The following is a 15,089-nucleotide window of genomic DNA, read 5'->3' as shown; positions in this document are numbered from 1 at the left end:
TTTTAGAAATAATACCTTAAAACTAATATTAAACATCTCACTTCAAAAAGTTAGAGACACTTTATGATGGACATGCCACCCCATGACTGATAAAAAGCATACTTTTAAAATTAAGTTACAGTGATGTGACAGAAAGTTGGAATTTGCTTGTTTAAAACTGCTTTGCTGCAGCTCTGGACAGTGGTACCTTACACTAACATCTGTGGCTTTAAGCAAGAAAACAGAATGTAAATAAATGATTCTTCCCCTTTCCCTTAGCAAAATCATTTTAAAAAAATGTTCTTGTACCCCCACCAAACATGTGATCTGAACAAACCTTGTTTTCAAATAATTTTTGTTGTTGCTGTTGTTTTTTTGTTTGTTTGCCAGCGGTACCTTAACTTCTCGATGGCAGTATGCAATGTTATTTTTCCATCAGCCTTACATCCTTGATCTCACTTCAAATTCCAAAGGAAGGTAGAAATTGAAGTTTAAAGGACTCAAGGAGGCAAAAGGAGATGAATTGCATGACCAACTGTCCTCTGCTATCCTTTTCTTAGTACGTTCTCCTTTCAAATCTTTGCCTTCAAGAATGTTTCCTTCAATGTTTCTTTGTTGGTGTTTCTGTCTCTCTCCCTACCTCCCTCTCTAGAAGGAAAAAAAAAAAAAAAATTAAAGGCTGTTTTTCATTTTGGTACCTGCAACTGCCAGAGCTGAATCCAGGTACCCTAAGCAAATATTTTAAATGGAAAACAGAGGAGAAAACACTATTGTAAGCCATGGGCTGTAGTTTGGTTCAGCCACTTTGACTGCAAAAGCCAGTCAATTTATATTGCTTTTGGTGGGTAGCAGCGAAATTTGATCTACCATGGTGATGCTTCAAGAATCTGTCTTTGCCTTTTATTTTCTTGCACGGTCCCCAAACTCGCCCTACTATTTCTCATCTGAAACAGATGTCCTCCTTGAGGAGATGTATGCCTCCCACTGGCTTGCCCTGTGCCTTCACCTTTTTGCCCCGGTGGACAGATGAGCCCACAGGGCTCTCTCTCCCCAACCCTAGAGCCAACCAAAGTGCAGCCAGAACAGCAGCAGAGCAGCCCTGTCTCAGCTGATTAGAGTCTGGCTGCTGACCACGTTGCATTTCCTGGAATCCGGGACAAGTCACTTTGCAGCGTTCTGTCTCTCGGGCAGCTTTGTGCCCCAAGAGCCACTTTTCAAAATCTCTTGACTTCTTTTTCTGGCTATACTGAGAACAGGACTTCAGGGGATTCCTTAACGTGGTTAATTATAAAGTCAGTGCTGGAAACCAAGAGAATCTCAGACACCAAGGGTCGCTTCCCTTAACCCCGGAGTCTCTGGCGTGTGTGCAGAAGGTACAGGCACTGTAGGAACTTCAGAGGTGGCGGCAGGTGCCAGGGTGTGGCTGCGGTTGTCTCCCTTTTCTCTTCCAGCAGAAGGAGCCACCTCTGGGGGGTGGGGGGAGAAAGAGGGGGAGGCCGCCGGAGGGAATAGGAAGGAGGGGCGCGCGGGGCGGGCGGGCGCCTGCGAGGCTCAAGCTCACACGCACGCCGACTCTGTTTGTACACAGTGCGCTCTCGGCTCGCTCCCTCGCTCCCCGCCTGCTCACGCTTCATTGTTCTCTTAAGTCAGAAGCCCCGCAGCCGGCCGCGGCGGCGCGAGCAGAGCACGCAGTCTGCGGGTCCACCAGCGCGGGTGACCCCGAGCCGCCGCCGGAGCCGGCGCCCGGACCCGCCCGCCGCGCCTCGCCTGGGACCCACCCGCAGAGGAGGCTGAGCCCGCTGGCGACTCCCCGGAGCGCAGGCAAAAGGGGAAGAAAGATTCCTCCCTTTGCTCACCACTCTTTCTTGCTCTCTCCGAGAATTTGTTTAAGGAGACGCTGCAGGAAAAAAGACATCTTCTTGAATCCTCTGTCGGGGCGGGGTCTGCCGCTGCCCTGCGGTGCCACCTCAGCGACACTACCCTCCACTAGGACCCCTGACCGGCGGGGTCACGTCCGAGAGACGGGATCATGAAGCGCTCGGTGGCTGCTTGGCTCCTGGTTGGGCTCAGCCTTGGTGTCCCTCAGTTCTGCAAAGGTGAGGCGACGGCCCCGGGCGCCGGTTGCGGGACAGGCAGAGAGTCCCCTGGGAAACGCTGCGCAGGGGGCTGGAGGAGGTCCCCCGGGCGCTCCAGGGGTGGCGAGCGCCGTGCGCGGCACCGAGGAGGCTGCGCCCTGCCCTGCGTGCCCAGGAAAAGTGCTCGCAAAGTCAGAGCGGAGTGTGCGGGGCTGAGCTGGGAAGAGGGTGTGGGGTACCCAGATGAGATCGAGGAAGGACGGGGACGCAGGGGAGGCGGGAGGGAAACCAGATCTTCCACGGCTTACTTGGCCCCCGGGTAGCCACGCGAACCCTCCCTGGGCAGTGTGGGTGATGCCGGCTCCCGGCTCCAGACGGGGCTTTCTCTGGGGAGCGAGGGAAGCGAGCGTGCCCCGGGAGTGGAGTAGTGGAAAGGGGAAGAGGCTGGAGTGCCATTGGGCTGTCCGCCTCCAGGGTGCTGTGCTCTGGGGCCCGGCCCACGCCAAGCAGTTTGCAAATCCGAACCCGGTGCTGGGAGTTTGGGCGGTGGGTGCGGTGGAGACGGGTCTGATAAGTCAGTTCGGCTTTCTCCCATCTCCCCATCCTGGAGGCGCAGCACCAATAGCAGAAAAACCCCAGGAACCCGCCCTTCCTCTAGCCCAAAGGGCCTCAAGCTTTGCTCAGCATTCCCTCCTGGTAGGAGCCTAACTCTTGGTAATAAGGAATCTTGCGTTGCAAGACTACCCTGGCGCCCCCGCCCAAGAGCGGAAAAGTTGTAAGAGGTGGTCTGGTGGTGGTTTTCATGAATTGCATGAAATAAACCAGTCTGTTAAAACAAACAAACAAACAAAAAAACACAGGACTTTGAGAAGTCTCCCGCTGAGTTGCGTAGTCGGCTTCCAGGTCCCTGGGAAGGATGGCCTGTCAGGACAAGCCTTGGTCTTGGTTCCATCTACGCTCGCGCTGGGGTTGAAGTTGGCGCCTGGAAAGGGCAGGGGGAGCTGCAGGGACTCTGGGTAGGTTGCTCGAGGCGGACCCGAGTCCCTTCTGCACCCACATATACAGGCGGCTCCTTCTGTGTGTTCAGTGGGTAATGAAACCCTCCGCAGGCTGCTTCAAGTGGAGAGCTGAGTGCACTACAGGGTTTAAAATGCTGTGCCTCTCGAAAACGGTGGCTGGATTTACAAATGCATTGACTCACATCCATTTGAGATTAGACGCTGAATGAATATTCTACACCATTCATCCATGCACCCATCCGTCTCTTTCACAGGAAAATTGTGAACTCTTGGGCTACTATTTGCCTAAGAAGCCGGGTGTTCCTGGCCAGATGCCCTCGGTGCCCTACCAGTAGCTATCCAGGCCGCACCGTTCCTCGGCCTCCCTCCCTCCCCCAGAACTTGGCTATTTCCCCCTGCGAGTAGGTGTGTGCCTCGCCCGCGTTTACTATGCGCCCTTCCGGTTATCAGGCAGAGGAAGCCAGCCGCTCCACTGAAGGTTAAGGAATGGTAATGGCTCTGTAGTTGCACCGCGGACTGCCCCAGCTATACGAAAAGGACAGTGCTTCCACCGCCGATATTTCTCCTTTCTTTCATTTCCCGTCTGGATTCCTTCTGCACTTTGATCCCTCAGCAGGAAAGGAGGGGGAGAACGGCAGGCATTCCCCTCCCCTCCTCCTTTCCCCGCCTCCGTTCCCACCCCAAACCGAAAACACACACTCACCCACTCACAGGCACCTACTCCTTGACACCATCGCCTCCATCATCGGTCCTGGCACCTAGGCGGAGGGCGGCGCAGGTGGAGGAGGAGAAAGTGTATCTAAACTGTGTACCGCCCTAGCCTTCCTAGGTCTGGTTGCTGGAGCCCTCGGGCGCGGTGAGTCCCGTCTCGCTGCAGCCCGAAGCTCTGCTGTCTAAAGATACACACGCCTAGGGCACAGCTTACTCCGCCAGGCAATCCAACCTTGGTGTGTTGCCTGGGCTCTCTTTCCGTCCCCTAGACAATGCTGGGCAGTGTGTACTCCACATTCTTCCGTAGATTTCTCTTTTTGTCCAGACAGCCTGTTAGGAGAGGGATAGGAAAGAAATGGACCATTTTCCACGAGCTCTTTTTGTTAAACTTGCACCTTTCTAATTTATTCTCCCTCAGCTCTGCAGAAAGGTAGAGTACAGCTTGCGTGACATCTCCAAACAATTAAACTTTGAGCAAACTTATTGAGGCCAGTGTTGACGATGAGAATTTACCTTGCACCTCTCCCACCCCACCTCCCCAGATATCATTTGTCTAATGTACGTTTTATAAATTGGTGTTTCCCTGTATGGGTTGCAATTTACGCATATTAATGACTGGGATTTGATAGGGACATGTAATTCCTTTTCTTAGTCGTTTTTATTTTAAAATTAAACCAATGGATCAGTCAGATTGAATATTTCATTAACTCTTAAATTATTCATTGTTATGGGTTGCTCTAAAAAATCCAATTACATGCATACAGTTGCAGCAAGCACGTGACATCTTATGCAATCTGTCCCTGTGCTTGCAGTTTGTGTCTGAAGTCTTTAAGCAAATGGCACTGTTTAAAAATGTCTAGACATGTCCTAAATACTATGAAATCATTGGCGTTCGCATTTCCTTTTTTAATCAATGGCGATTTTTAGTTAATTCTACATGGGGATCAATTAGTACCTGAACAGTCTCACTCGAGGTAAAAGCACCCATGCTTCTATGATTAGTATAGCAATACTGATGCTGAAATAACAGGCTACTGTACTTTAAAAAAATTATTACACATTAGTGTCTTCATTACTTGACCTACATGATCATTAATTTTATACTTTAAAAATAAATGCTAGCTGCAGATTCCAGGTGAAACATTAAAAAAAATAATTTTGAAACACTGAATTAAAAATAATAAGTAATTGAAGATAAAGTATCCTGCTGGTACAGTTTGACACTAATGCAAAGCCCTGACCACTGTTATGATGCAAAACACATTTTTTCCCTTTTGGTCCTAAAGAAATTTTTTTCTAATTATTTTTGAAATATTTTCTTAGAATTGAAATGTATTTTTGTTTTAAACTTATATTGTTTGGGGAAAACATTTATAATAATACAAATTAAGGGTTACAAAAATTGAAATGGTCTGTTCTCCCCTCTGTAGTCTTGAATTTACAAAGATCTTCAAAACCAGGCAAATGTATTTTACTTCTGAGCTCTTCTCTAAATTAAAACTCTCTTGTATTTTTCTCAAATATCTTAAGATCAGTGTTTATATAAAACATGTATTCAGGATGTAGGGTATTTTTAATAAATATTTTCATAAAATTTTCCTTTCTTGTCAGATACATATGATTTTTCCTTCTCACAAAATGAGAATACCATATACATGACTAGACTAAAAAAGCTTGGTTGCTCAAAACCATTACAAAGTATAAGTTTGACAGTTTTTAGACTCTAAATTAGTAGTCCACACTCTTAATTTCACTGATATTAATTAAGATAAAAATTTTAATTAGGTAATTTATTTTTAAAACTTTTCATCTTTTGAAGGGTTTTGAATAATGGGATGGACTGTATATGTTATCATTTGTGTACAGTTTTGAAAACTCGCCTGATCTGAGAGTTTCCTAAAGCCTAAGAAAGTAATTCTGATATTTGTTGTTTATTGAACATGCTTGCAGGCGCCAATAGCTTTGAGTATCATTTATGCTGTAGTAGGTTCATTATATTCCTTGCCAAATAAACCCACAAAAAACAGTGTGGGTTTCAGAACTCAGTTCAAATCAGAGTAAATCAGAACGCTTGGGTACTGAGAAACAAACAGCAAATTTTGTAATCAGTTTACTCCTATGAGTTTATATGAGTTTGAGTTTATTTCCTAAGTAGTTTGCAAACTGATGTTATTATGATGAAAAAAAAAAATAGTAGAAAACCAAAGCCAAGCCATTCCTATTACTTCTTACCTGTCTTTTAAGGAAGATGTCTAGCATGTTTTTGTTTTTGTTTTTTAAATCACAGCCCTTATAATGATTATAATATCTTTTGGTTAATCAAAGCAAACATGTATTTATATATAAAGACTTAAGTTGTTGGCTATGTGAAATGGATTATTGAAAATTTTCTCATGGTTGTGTGATAATGCTAAAAATTAAGTACTATAAATACTTACACTGAATGAATTACCCCTTAATTGTTACTGAAAATACCTCTAAACAGTCTTTGCTTTGGGAGAATTGTTGAAGGGAAAAGTAGACTGGGATCATTGACTATGCCCTTGCCAGCAGGTGTCAGGATAATCAATGGAGATCTTTTAAAGGAAAGATGTTGGGTGGCGGGCGGGGGAAGTAAAGTAGTAAATGTTAATCTGCAAATCCACATAAAGTGACTTTCTACTCTCTGTGAAACTGATATTATTAAAGTTTTCAGTGCTCCCCTGAGAAAGATAGGGAGGGTGAGTTGTAAGGACCTGCTGCTTGTACCACAGGATTTTTACTTGGAAGCAGAGTTGCTCTAACTGCCACACACAAATAACTATATGTCTAGGTTGAGCCATTATTTCTCAGGGGGTTCCTGAGTAACTTCCAAGGAAATGCACATAGAGCTATGAGGAGCTTGTAGTAAAACAATTATTACTGAAATGTTTGGCATACTTTTAAGCTTACTCTCCATACCAACTGTAAATTTTATGCATAGAAGTAAGTACTTGTTATATTGATTTACGTGGATGTATATTCAACTATTTATATGTACAGATCTAAAGTACTGGAGGAGATTACAGCTTATCCTTTTCTGTCACAATGGTAAAGTGTGTGTTTCCTGAAACTTGTAAGTTTCTAACTTAAGTCACAGGGCCAAAAGAGACTAAATGACATGATAAAGTTTTGTCATTACCCATTTAAGCCAGTTATTATTCCTTATGTATGTGCCTATTGTGTTTCAATAGCTGTCAGTGACTTGACATTATTTGTTTCTAATTGATCCTTAACTGATAACCATTCCTCAAAAGTTAGTTCTAGCATCTGCTGATATAGCCCTTAAAACAGTGTTACAGATTCACCGTCACACCATTTCTACACGTTCTCTCTGTTTCTTATAAAGTCGCTGATATCATGTCAAGCAGCCTGTCTCCAGTGGTATCCTTTCTGTGTCAGAGTCCTCCTTAAATAACCCCCCTCTCAACACTTCCTTGCTGGATAGCAACTAGGGCACAGCATCCACTATAAAATTCTGTCATCATTATTAAAAGGTTGCAAATCTCTAAAACACTGTGGCATTTGCAATTTGCTTTCTTGTGAGGAAAAAAATAATGACAATGTAACGCCTCTACTACTAAATCCTGAGGTTTAAAACATAAACAGAAATAAATTAGGATCTGAATTATGGAGCAACTCAGGATTTTACACCTTGATACGATCACAGTGTCCTGCCTAAAACTATCAACTGGGCAATAACTTATATCCACCCCGCTTGTAGAGAAGTATCTTGCTTTGCCTGTAGCACAGAGCTGAGAACCTAGGAGACAACATCAAAAACTCCTGACCACCTAAAATAGATAATGCATTTCGGCCTTAAATCATATAGAAAAGTCTATTTCTCATGGTTTTTAAGTTCCAGAGCTCTCTATAAACTGAATTCAAAAAATAAAAGACATATGAGGCAATAGGTCAAACTTAATCAGAGCAATAAAACATGGCAGCTGTTAGACAAAGAGGAGATTGAAAAAGTATATATAAAAAGCAGAGCTACCTTACAGTGTAAAAAACTAGAGACATTTATTTGGGGTGGGAGAGGGGCTGTGTTTAAAGGCCAAAAGGCATTACCCTGTGAGAGAATATGCTTGTATTTGATGCCAATATTGATCTTGCATCCTAGACAAAGACTCACTGCAATATGTTCAACATTTGGGGGATACAAAGGCAGTGAAATATGTGCATTATTGAGGAGATTTTGTCCAAAATGTTTAAGCTTGAAAAACCTGTTTAAAGGTGAAAGAGACATATCTGAAGAATGTGCTTGTTTGAAATTTTATTTTCCCATCATTTCAGATAATATGTTGTTATACATTTTTTTTATTGATTTTCCTCCTAAAGTAATGAATGAAGGTACAAATTACAAAACAGAGGACTCAATTTTGTAGAAAAGAAGTAGATCTCAGAATGCAGATAAGATGCCCTGCAATTATTTGGTTATATTTTAGAAGGAAATGTACTACTATTTTGTTTTAAAATATGCATTATTATGCTGATAGAAGCTGTGTAGGATTTGTTCAACAGAAGATTTAATAGTGCATGAAGTAGAATGGAGGATTTAAGTTCAAGAATTTAAGTGAAGGCTTTTTGAGTACTAAAGCACTTTTGAATGTGATTGTTACTATGGAGAAAGAAAATTGACTCTAGATCTAAGCTTTACTTTTTTCTATTTTCTAAAACAGGTCTGTATCAAACTGATCAGTCTCTTTAAAACTAATTTAATATAGTATAACAGCCCACAGACGGAAAGGCCAAGGTTTTAATCTCTTTTTGTTAAATGACTTTGTGCATGATTGAAAGTGGTCTCTGAATAGGTTAGGACACCATGCATTCTTTAAGGTTTATGCTTGGTATTTAATGAAGACATTTATTTTGGGAATGCACAATAATCCTCTTAAATCTCTTCTTGTACTGAGGTCAGGATGACCATTTACATTTTACTGCTACTGGAGATCATATGAAGACAGCCCAGGTCAAACGGGCTCATGACCCTTGGGCAGAAAAGACTGGGACAGTCAAGTGGGAACATTGGAGAATATTCTTGTTTGAAATAAATTGGCGAATCCCTCCCAGTAGCATAGAGCAGTCTCCCAATTATAGGCATCAGTCTTATCTTTGCTCACATCTCCGATACCCTTCTCCCCTCACATGTTTGGCTCCAAATGCTAATTGAACTCTAATTTTATCCACACACTTTTTCCTGTTTGTTTATTCATCTTTTTTCGTTCTATAGTTTAACTTTTGTATTGTCAACACTATTTTGAAATTGTCTGTAGGCAAACAAAATGCAAATTACCATTCAAAACGCTTTCATATTTATTTATAAATTCTTGTGTCATATGTTGTACTTCCTACAGAGCCAGGGCTTAGAGCAGTGCAAGGCAAAACAAACAACACAACTATACAACAGCAACAACAACACCGAAACACTCAATATATATCCAAATGAATGGAGCTATCCACTCCCCGCCCTCGCCCCCGTCAGTGTTCTGTGAGAGATACCAACATATTTTAAACAGCAGTATGTTATAAAAGATAAGTCCAAAGTAGTCCCAGGAACTTTAAAAGCTTTGTTTCTCACTTTGTTATATTAACTTTTTTTTTTTTTTTTTTACAATATATGTTATAGAGTGAACTACTTTGAAAATATTTCTCAATACTCCTGCAAGAGCATTGCTAAACACATAATATTAACATGCAGGCATGACAAGAAGTGCTGTGTTTGCTGTGCATCTTCAGTTAAAAGAAAAACTACCCCTGAGTGATCGATTTCTTTGTTAGATACAAGGTTCTAACATTTCCAGCTAACTTTAATTTTTATCTAGAAACAATAATTTTTCAGACAGTTTGTTTTTTCCTTTCTCCTCTTTATTTGGGGACTGCCACCATGTCTATTTAAGCATCTTGCTAGATAACTTAACAAGGAGCATTCATTCGGATATCTTTCTTAAGTATAGTTAGTAAGTGTAGTATTTATTTAGTGCATGTTATGTGTTCCCCTGTTCTAAGTACCATCTTTGATTCTCACTATGATTATGAATGAGAAGAGAGATACAGAGAGGTTAAGTAATCTCCCAAATAAATAATCTACTAAGTAGCTTGTTAGAAATAGGATCCAGTTTAAATCTAGAGCCTGCTCTCTTAACTACTGACCTATGCTGTATTTCAGTGAGTGACACATCCTGTATGTCATGGAAATATTTTGTTAAATGATTTTCTTATTTGTAAAGCACACACATTATATCCAATTTCTATTTAACAGGTAGATATTTTAGAAGGGGTAAATTATATTTATTTTCTTGGGACAAAATTTTTAAATTTTTCAAATTCAACTTGGTAAAGTGTCAATACATCTTTTCTTTTCACATTCAGAAATAAAGGGTGGCATATGCTCTGTTTGGTCAGAAAGAGTTAATGTGTCTTTCAGAAAAATGCATCACTAGTATGAATAGTGAAGACAGGAAAAAGAAGAGGAGTACTCGGGAAGTGACTCAAAACCTTGCCATTCAATTTTATTTCAACATGATTTTTAGAATTTATTTTGGTTTTCTAGGATTCCATTGCTCCACTGTTATTCAGTATGATATGTAAGAGCATGCTTTCTCTATAATTTTCAGATACGTTATGTAGGAAAAAGTGATTTTAAAGGTTAACAGATACATAATGTAGGACATGGTGATTTTAAAGGTTAACTAGGTTTTTATTTCTGCTAGTTTAATGAAGGTATTTTATTTACTTTACATCCCATCCTCATTTAATTTTATTTCTGTGTAACCCCATTAAGAAATTTGAGCCAAACAAAAGCACCAAATGGTCTCAAACCATATCAGCTATAAAATTATATCTTCTGGTTTCTTTTAAGCGTTATTTAACCAAGATATTTATTTTTTAAAACTAGAATTGGATTAACTTTAAGTATTTTACAAAATAATGAAAATTACATTATATGAGATCACCTTGTTAATATCTTCTTCTGTACATCTGTATGGTATTTTATAGTTGAAATGGACCTCTACATGCTTTATTATATTTATTCCCCTAAAATAATAATAATAATAATAAAAACAATAGTTAAAATTTCTTAAGCATTTCCCTTGTCTATTCTAGGAAACATAAGCGGAGAAGGCATTCTTAATCTCATTTAACAGATAAGGAACCTGAGGTTTGAAAAAGTCACATCATTTATAATTCAACATGTCCTATAATTTAAGCAACCATTGACAGAGTTTGAACTTGACTGTGATTCCAGCTTATCTTTTACTCTTTTCTGCTATACCACTTTGCTTTAGGTAGTTATAGTTGGTGCTTTTTTCTCAGTTCTTGGACCCACAAGATGAGAAGGGGGAGTTGGTGTACTACTTGCTTTTTCGGAAACTATTCTAACTGCCTCTTAGTACGACATTCACACTTTCCTGCTATCAGCCTATAACATCTCCTTTCCTCTTTGGAGCCAATTACTAACCATCATAACATCCTGAACTTCCTCAAAGGCTTCAGAACCTTGTTTCTTCTCTATTATTTGTTCCCTTAAATACTTGTGACCCTTTTAATATTCTGGTGTTAAACTTCCTGGAAGTTCCCAACACTAATGATTCCCAGCTCCATTCTTAGGTACCTACTGGCAATGCTGTTCATTAGACTTTCTCATCACATGATTTGCTCATTTACTAGTACTTTAAATTTCTCAGACTTTCCATTTCTTGCCAGAATTTTCTGTCTTTCTACCTCTCCTTGCCCTTCATTCCCAGTAAACCCACTCTTGTCATTGCTGTAATTTTCAGTTCTTCTTATCTCCTTTACCAACCTGGTCTTTGTGGTTATCCATTTCAAGATGTATTCAACCATTTGTGAATTTTTCAGCCCACGTGCTTTCATCATTTTTGCTTCTTTAAGTCTCAAACTAAGGTAATTTCCAACGTCCCTTTCCCCTCATTGGCCATGAGAAAACTGGAGTTCTGTCAAGAGGTAATAGGATCCACTGGAAATCCTGGTGAATTTGAAAGGTTGAGTTTTGTGTCCAAAAGGGAATGAGCAAGAAAGAAAGTGATGGTATGAGGAGTAAGGTGATGGAGGCATTGCAGTAATTATACTATAATTACAGATATTGATAATTATAAATTTGGGAGTATGACCATAGGAGTTATGGTTGAAGGAGGGTAGAAGACAAGATCATTGGAAGAGGAGAATCAAAACACTTGGAAAAATTATCTATGTGGGTATTGAAATTCCCCAAAAAATTATACCAGGAGAAATGTTGGAGAGAATGATAGTGAACCAGGAACAGAAATCTTTAAGGAGTGAGAGAGGTACAGAGATGAAGAAATAACTATAATAGGGGGGTAGTATTGGGGAATAGAGATCTATGGCATGAAATTAAAACTGGGTAGGGTTTTTTTGCTGTTGTTTTTTTTTGAGCAGAAGGAGAGAATGTTCAGGAAGTTGCACTGAGGAACAAGAGGGACTCCTCCCACATCTCTATAAGCTATGGGAGAGAAAACGGTAACCAATTAAGAGAACTGCAGGTTAGACAGTAACTCAGAGGAGAGCTGATTTTCTCCAGAGCAGGAAGACAGATGTAATAGCCTAGTCCCAGGCATCATGCACTTTGACAGTCTTCATCCTACACCTTTTGACACATTGAGCTCATTATGATAATTGATATATCAACTAAGAGCTATGCTTTCAAGCACATAAAATATGTTTTCATATGCAACAGCTCTTTTAAACCTCACAAAAACCTAGTGGATTATTATTATCCCCATTGACAGATGAAGCTATAGACAGAATAATTCTATTCCCAGTGATAAACACTCAAAACTAGGTTTTGTAGACCCAAGTCCAGGACTCTTCACTTTAGCACAATGGCAGAGAAAAGCCTTAAATCCGAGGAAGGATCCCTTCTAAATTTAAAGCATAGCTGGGTAATGGGAAGATGTCCTACTTTGTCCTATTCAGATAGGCCTCTATGTATTTTGAGGTCTACAGAGTTTAAGTTACTAGGAATGTCTGTATCTGCTTGGTGGCCTTAATCCTTGCCCATCTTGGATTATTTGTCCAAATGGTTCTTACTGGAAAACAACATTATTACTAGGGGAAGTTTTTTTTCCTTTTTAATATGCTCGTAATTGTGCAACCTTGTACACAAAGAATTCTTTTCCCTCAATTTACATGTTTCAAATATTTGTAAGCCATAATGTTTCTTCTTTAGTTTCTGAGATGCTAAAGTCGTACATATTTTTCCTTTAATCTGTCCTTGTAAGCCATTCCTTTCATCCTTTTAGTTGTGTCATTTGGAATCTGTCCAAGTAGCCTACATATTTATGCAACAGGCTTGCCAAAAACTCAACAGAGAATTCCAGGGATGTGCTTCCCTAAAATAACACCACACACATTAGTCTGTACTTTTTAATTTTGCAAATACAATCTTAATTTTTAATCTATTGCTTTGCTGGTTAATTTTTTCTATCAGACCACCTTTTTCCAAGTAATACTTATCTATGTCATTTTATTTCATAATTTTGTTTTGCACTAGCCTTCACTGGAGTTTTACTTTATAGTTTTCTTCATTCTGCATTCAGAATGATGACCATTACTACTGTATGATGTATTCTCTGCCCACAGAATCTCAGAATAACCTGATTTCTTCACTGTGAATTGTTATTCTGCTACTTATTGCTATTTTAATATCATGTACATATCAGCTAAATAATAATACAATGTATAAATTCTTATCCTTACCTTTTTTTGCATATTTATTTCTTTTGGGCCCTTTGAAGTATTCACTATCTTCTTGAAACCATCATCTGTCTCTATTTCTGTATTTTTCCTATTTCTTTATTTATTTCTAGCTATCTCCTTCTATATGTTGCCATTTTCTGCTCCCAGATCATTCCTCAGCTTAAACTGCACAACCTCAGAGAATCTTTGTGATCACCTTCTCCAAGTACTGAGGCGTCAACATACACATAGATACAAACAATATACCCCTGTCACTAGCTTCTATTACTGTTCTTTTTTGAAATTACGCATTTTTCAAAAATCACATTTATATAATCACTTGTTTATTATCTTATTTTCTCTCTTGTTCGTAATGTATTCTTGCAAGCTCCATGGGGGCTGGAAGAACATCTGTTTTATTCCCTAATGGTTATATCCAGCTCCAAACGTGATGCCTTGTACACAGTAGACACTCAATATTTGTTGGCTGAGTTTATGCATGCATGAAGGAGTGAAAAACATGAATGAAAAACAACTCTGCTGGTGTATAAATCTTTCTCTGGTTAAAACAAAAAATGTGTTCCTTTAATAGACCCATTAACTAATTTAATAAATTCTTATCTACTTGCACAGATGCATTGACGTGTGATTTATGGCACAAGTGATACACTTTTAGAAAGCAATAAATACATAAGTAGAGGCAAACTCTAAGAGCTGACTAAATAAATTACCAACTTGTTTTCATCTCTAATTTATAAACACTTTAAAATCAAGATTCAGGTTTTACCTTAAATTATCAAATTACAATAAAATAGTTGTAATTGTATATGCAAGATAAACAGTAAGCTTCAGACTATCATTTTATTATCAGGAGTTGAAATGTATATGCAACAAAATCAAAGCACTTGGTGGTTTTTCACTGTCAGGTGGAGGAGCTGCAGGTAGCCCTCTGATATGCTAATTGCCCCAGTGCCTTGGTGATCACTCCCATGAGCTCCTCCAGCCATAACTTCTTTACCTCCTCCCACCACGTAGTCACACCTGCTGAACCCAGATATACTTGGCAGAGGGGAAAAGACAGCACCTGGGCACTGTCTGCCCAGGAGTCAAGAGCCTCCGAAACAGCTCTGTTTAGAGTTGTTTGTGTAATGACCATCTTTATGTCACTGCAAACTGCTTTTTATTTCCCTTTGGGCAACTATACTTCTACCTTTCTTAAGTGCCTCGGTGGTTCTAAAACAATTTGTATGCTTGTGACCCCAATAATTGTGTGATTTCAACTCCTAGTCTAAAAGCTCTGAAGATGATGTGTCTTTCTAAAAAAGGTATACAACGGCAAAGGATTATGTAGAATAAAAATGTTAAAATCTAATGCTTTGGTCTTTCTTATGTGATAAGAAAGAAACCTTGGCTTTTTTTTTTTTTTTTTTTTTGAGGGACAGTTACTTCCTCATCTTTGTTTTAGTTTTAATTATTTTTTAACCTGAAGTATATACTCATTGAAGAAAAGTTGTAATGGTAACACTTTGGTGTCTATATTTAGAGACTTGTTTCAATAAATAAATATCTC

At 39.7% G+C, this 15,089-nt stretch overlaps 1 protein-coding gene across 2 annotated transcripts in view; it reads left to right on the top strand.

The window, feature by feature from the left end:
* Positions 1 to 1,565: 1,565 nt before the first annotated feature.
* Positions 1,566 to 15,089, top strand: part of EDIL3 (EGF like repeats and discoidin domains 3) — a 437,611-nt gene continuing 424,087 nt past the window's right edge. The window contains exon 1 of one of the 2 annotated variants that reach the window (XM_007193039.2): positions 1,566 to 2,075. In XM_007193039.2, coding sequence (XP_007193101.1) covers positions 2,009 to 2,075 — 67 coding nt within the window. In that variant the 5' untranslated portion in view covers positions 1,566 to 2,008. The remainder of the gene's footprint in view (positions 2,076 to 15,089) is intronic. The other variant, XM_007193038.2, reaches the window with a different exon arrangement.

Source organism: Balaenoptera acutorostrata, chromosome 2 (genome assembly GCF_949987535.1).
Source record: "Balaenoptera acutorostrata chromosome 2, mBalAcu1.1, whole genome shotgun sequence".
Taxonomy (NCBI): domain Eukaryota; kingdom Metazoa; phylum Chordata; class Mammalia; order Artiodactyla; family Balaenopteridae; genus Balaenoptera; species Balaenoptera acutorostrata.
This window is presented reverse-complemented; position numbering and strand designations above follow the sequence as displayed.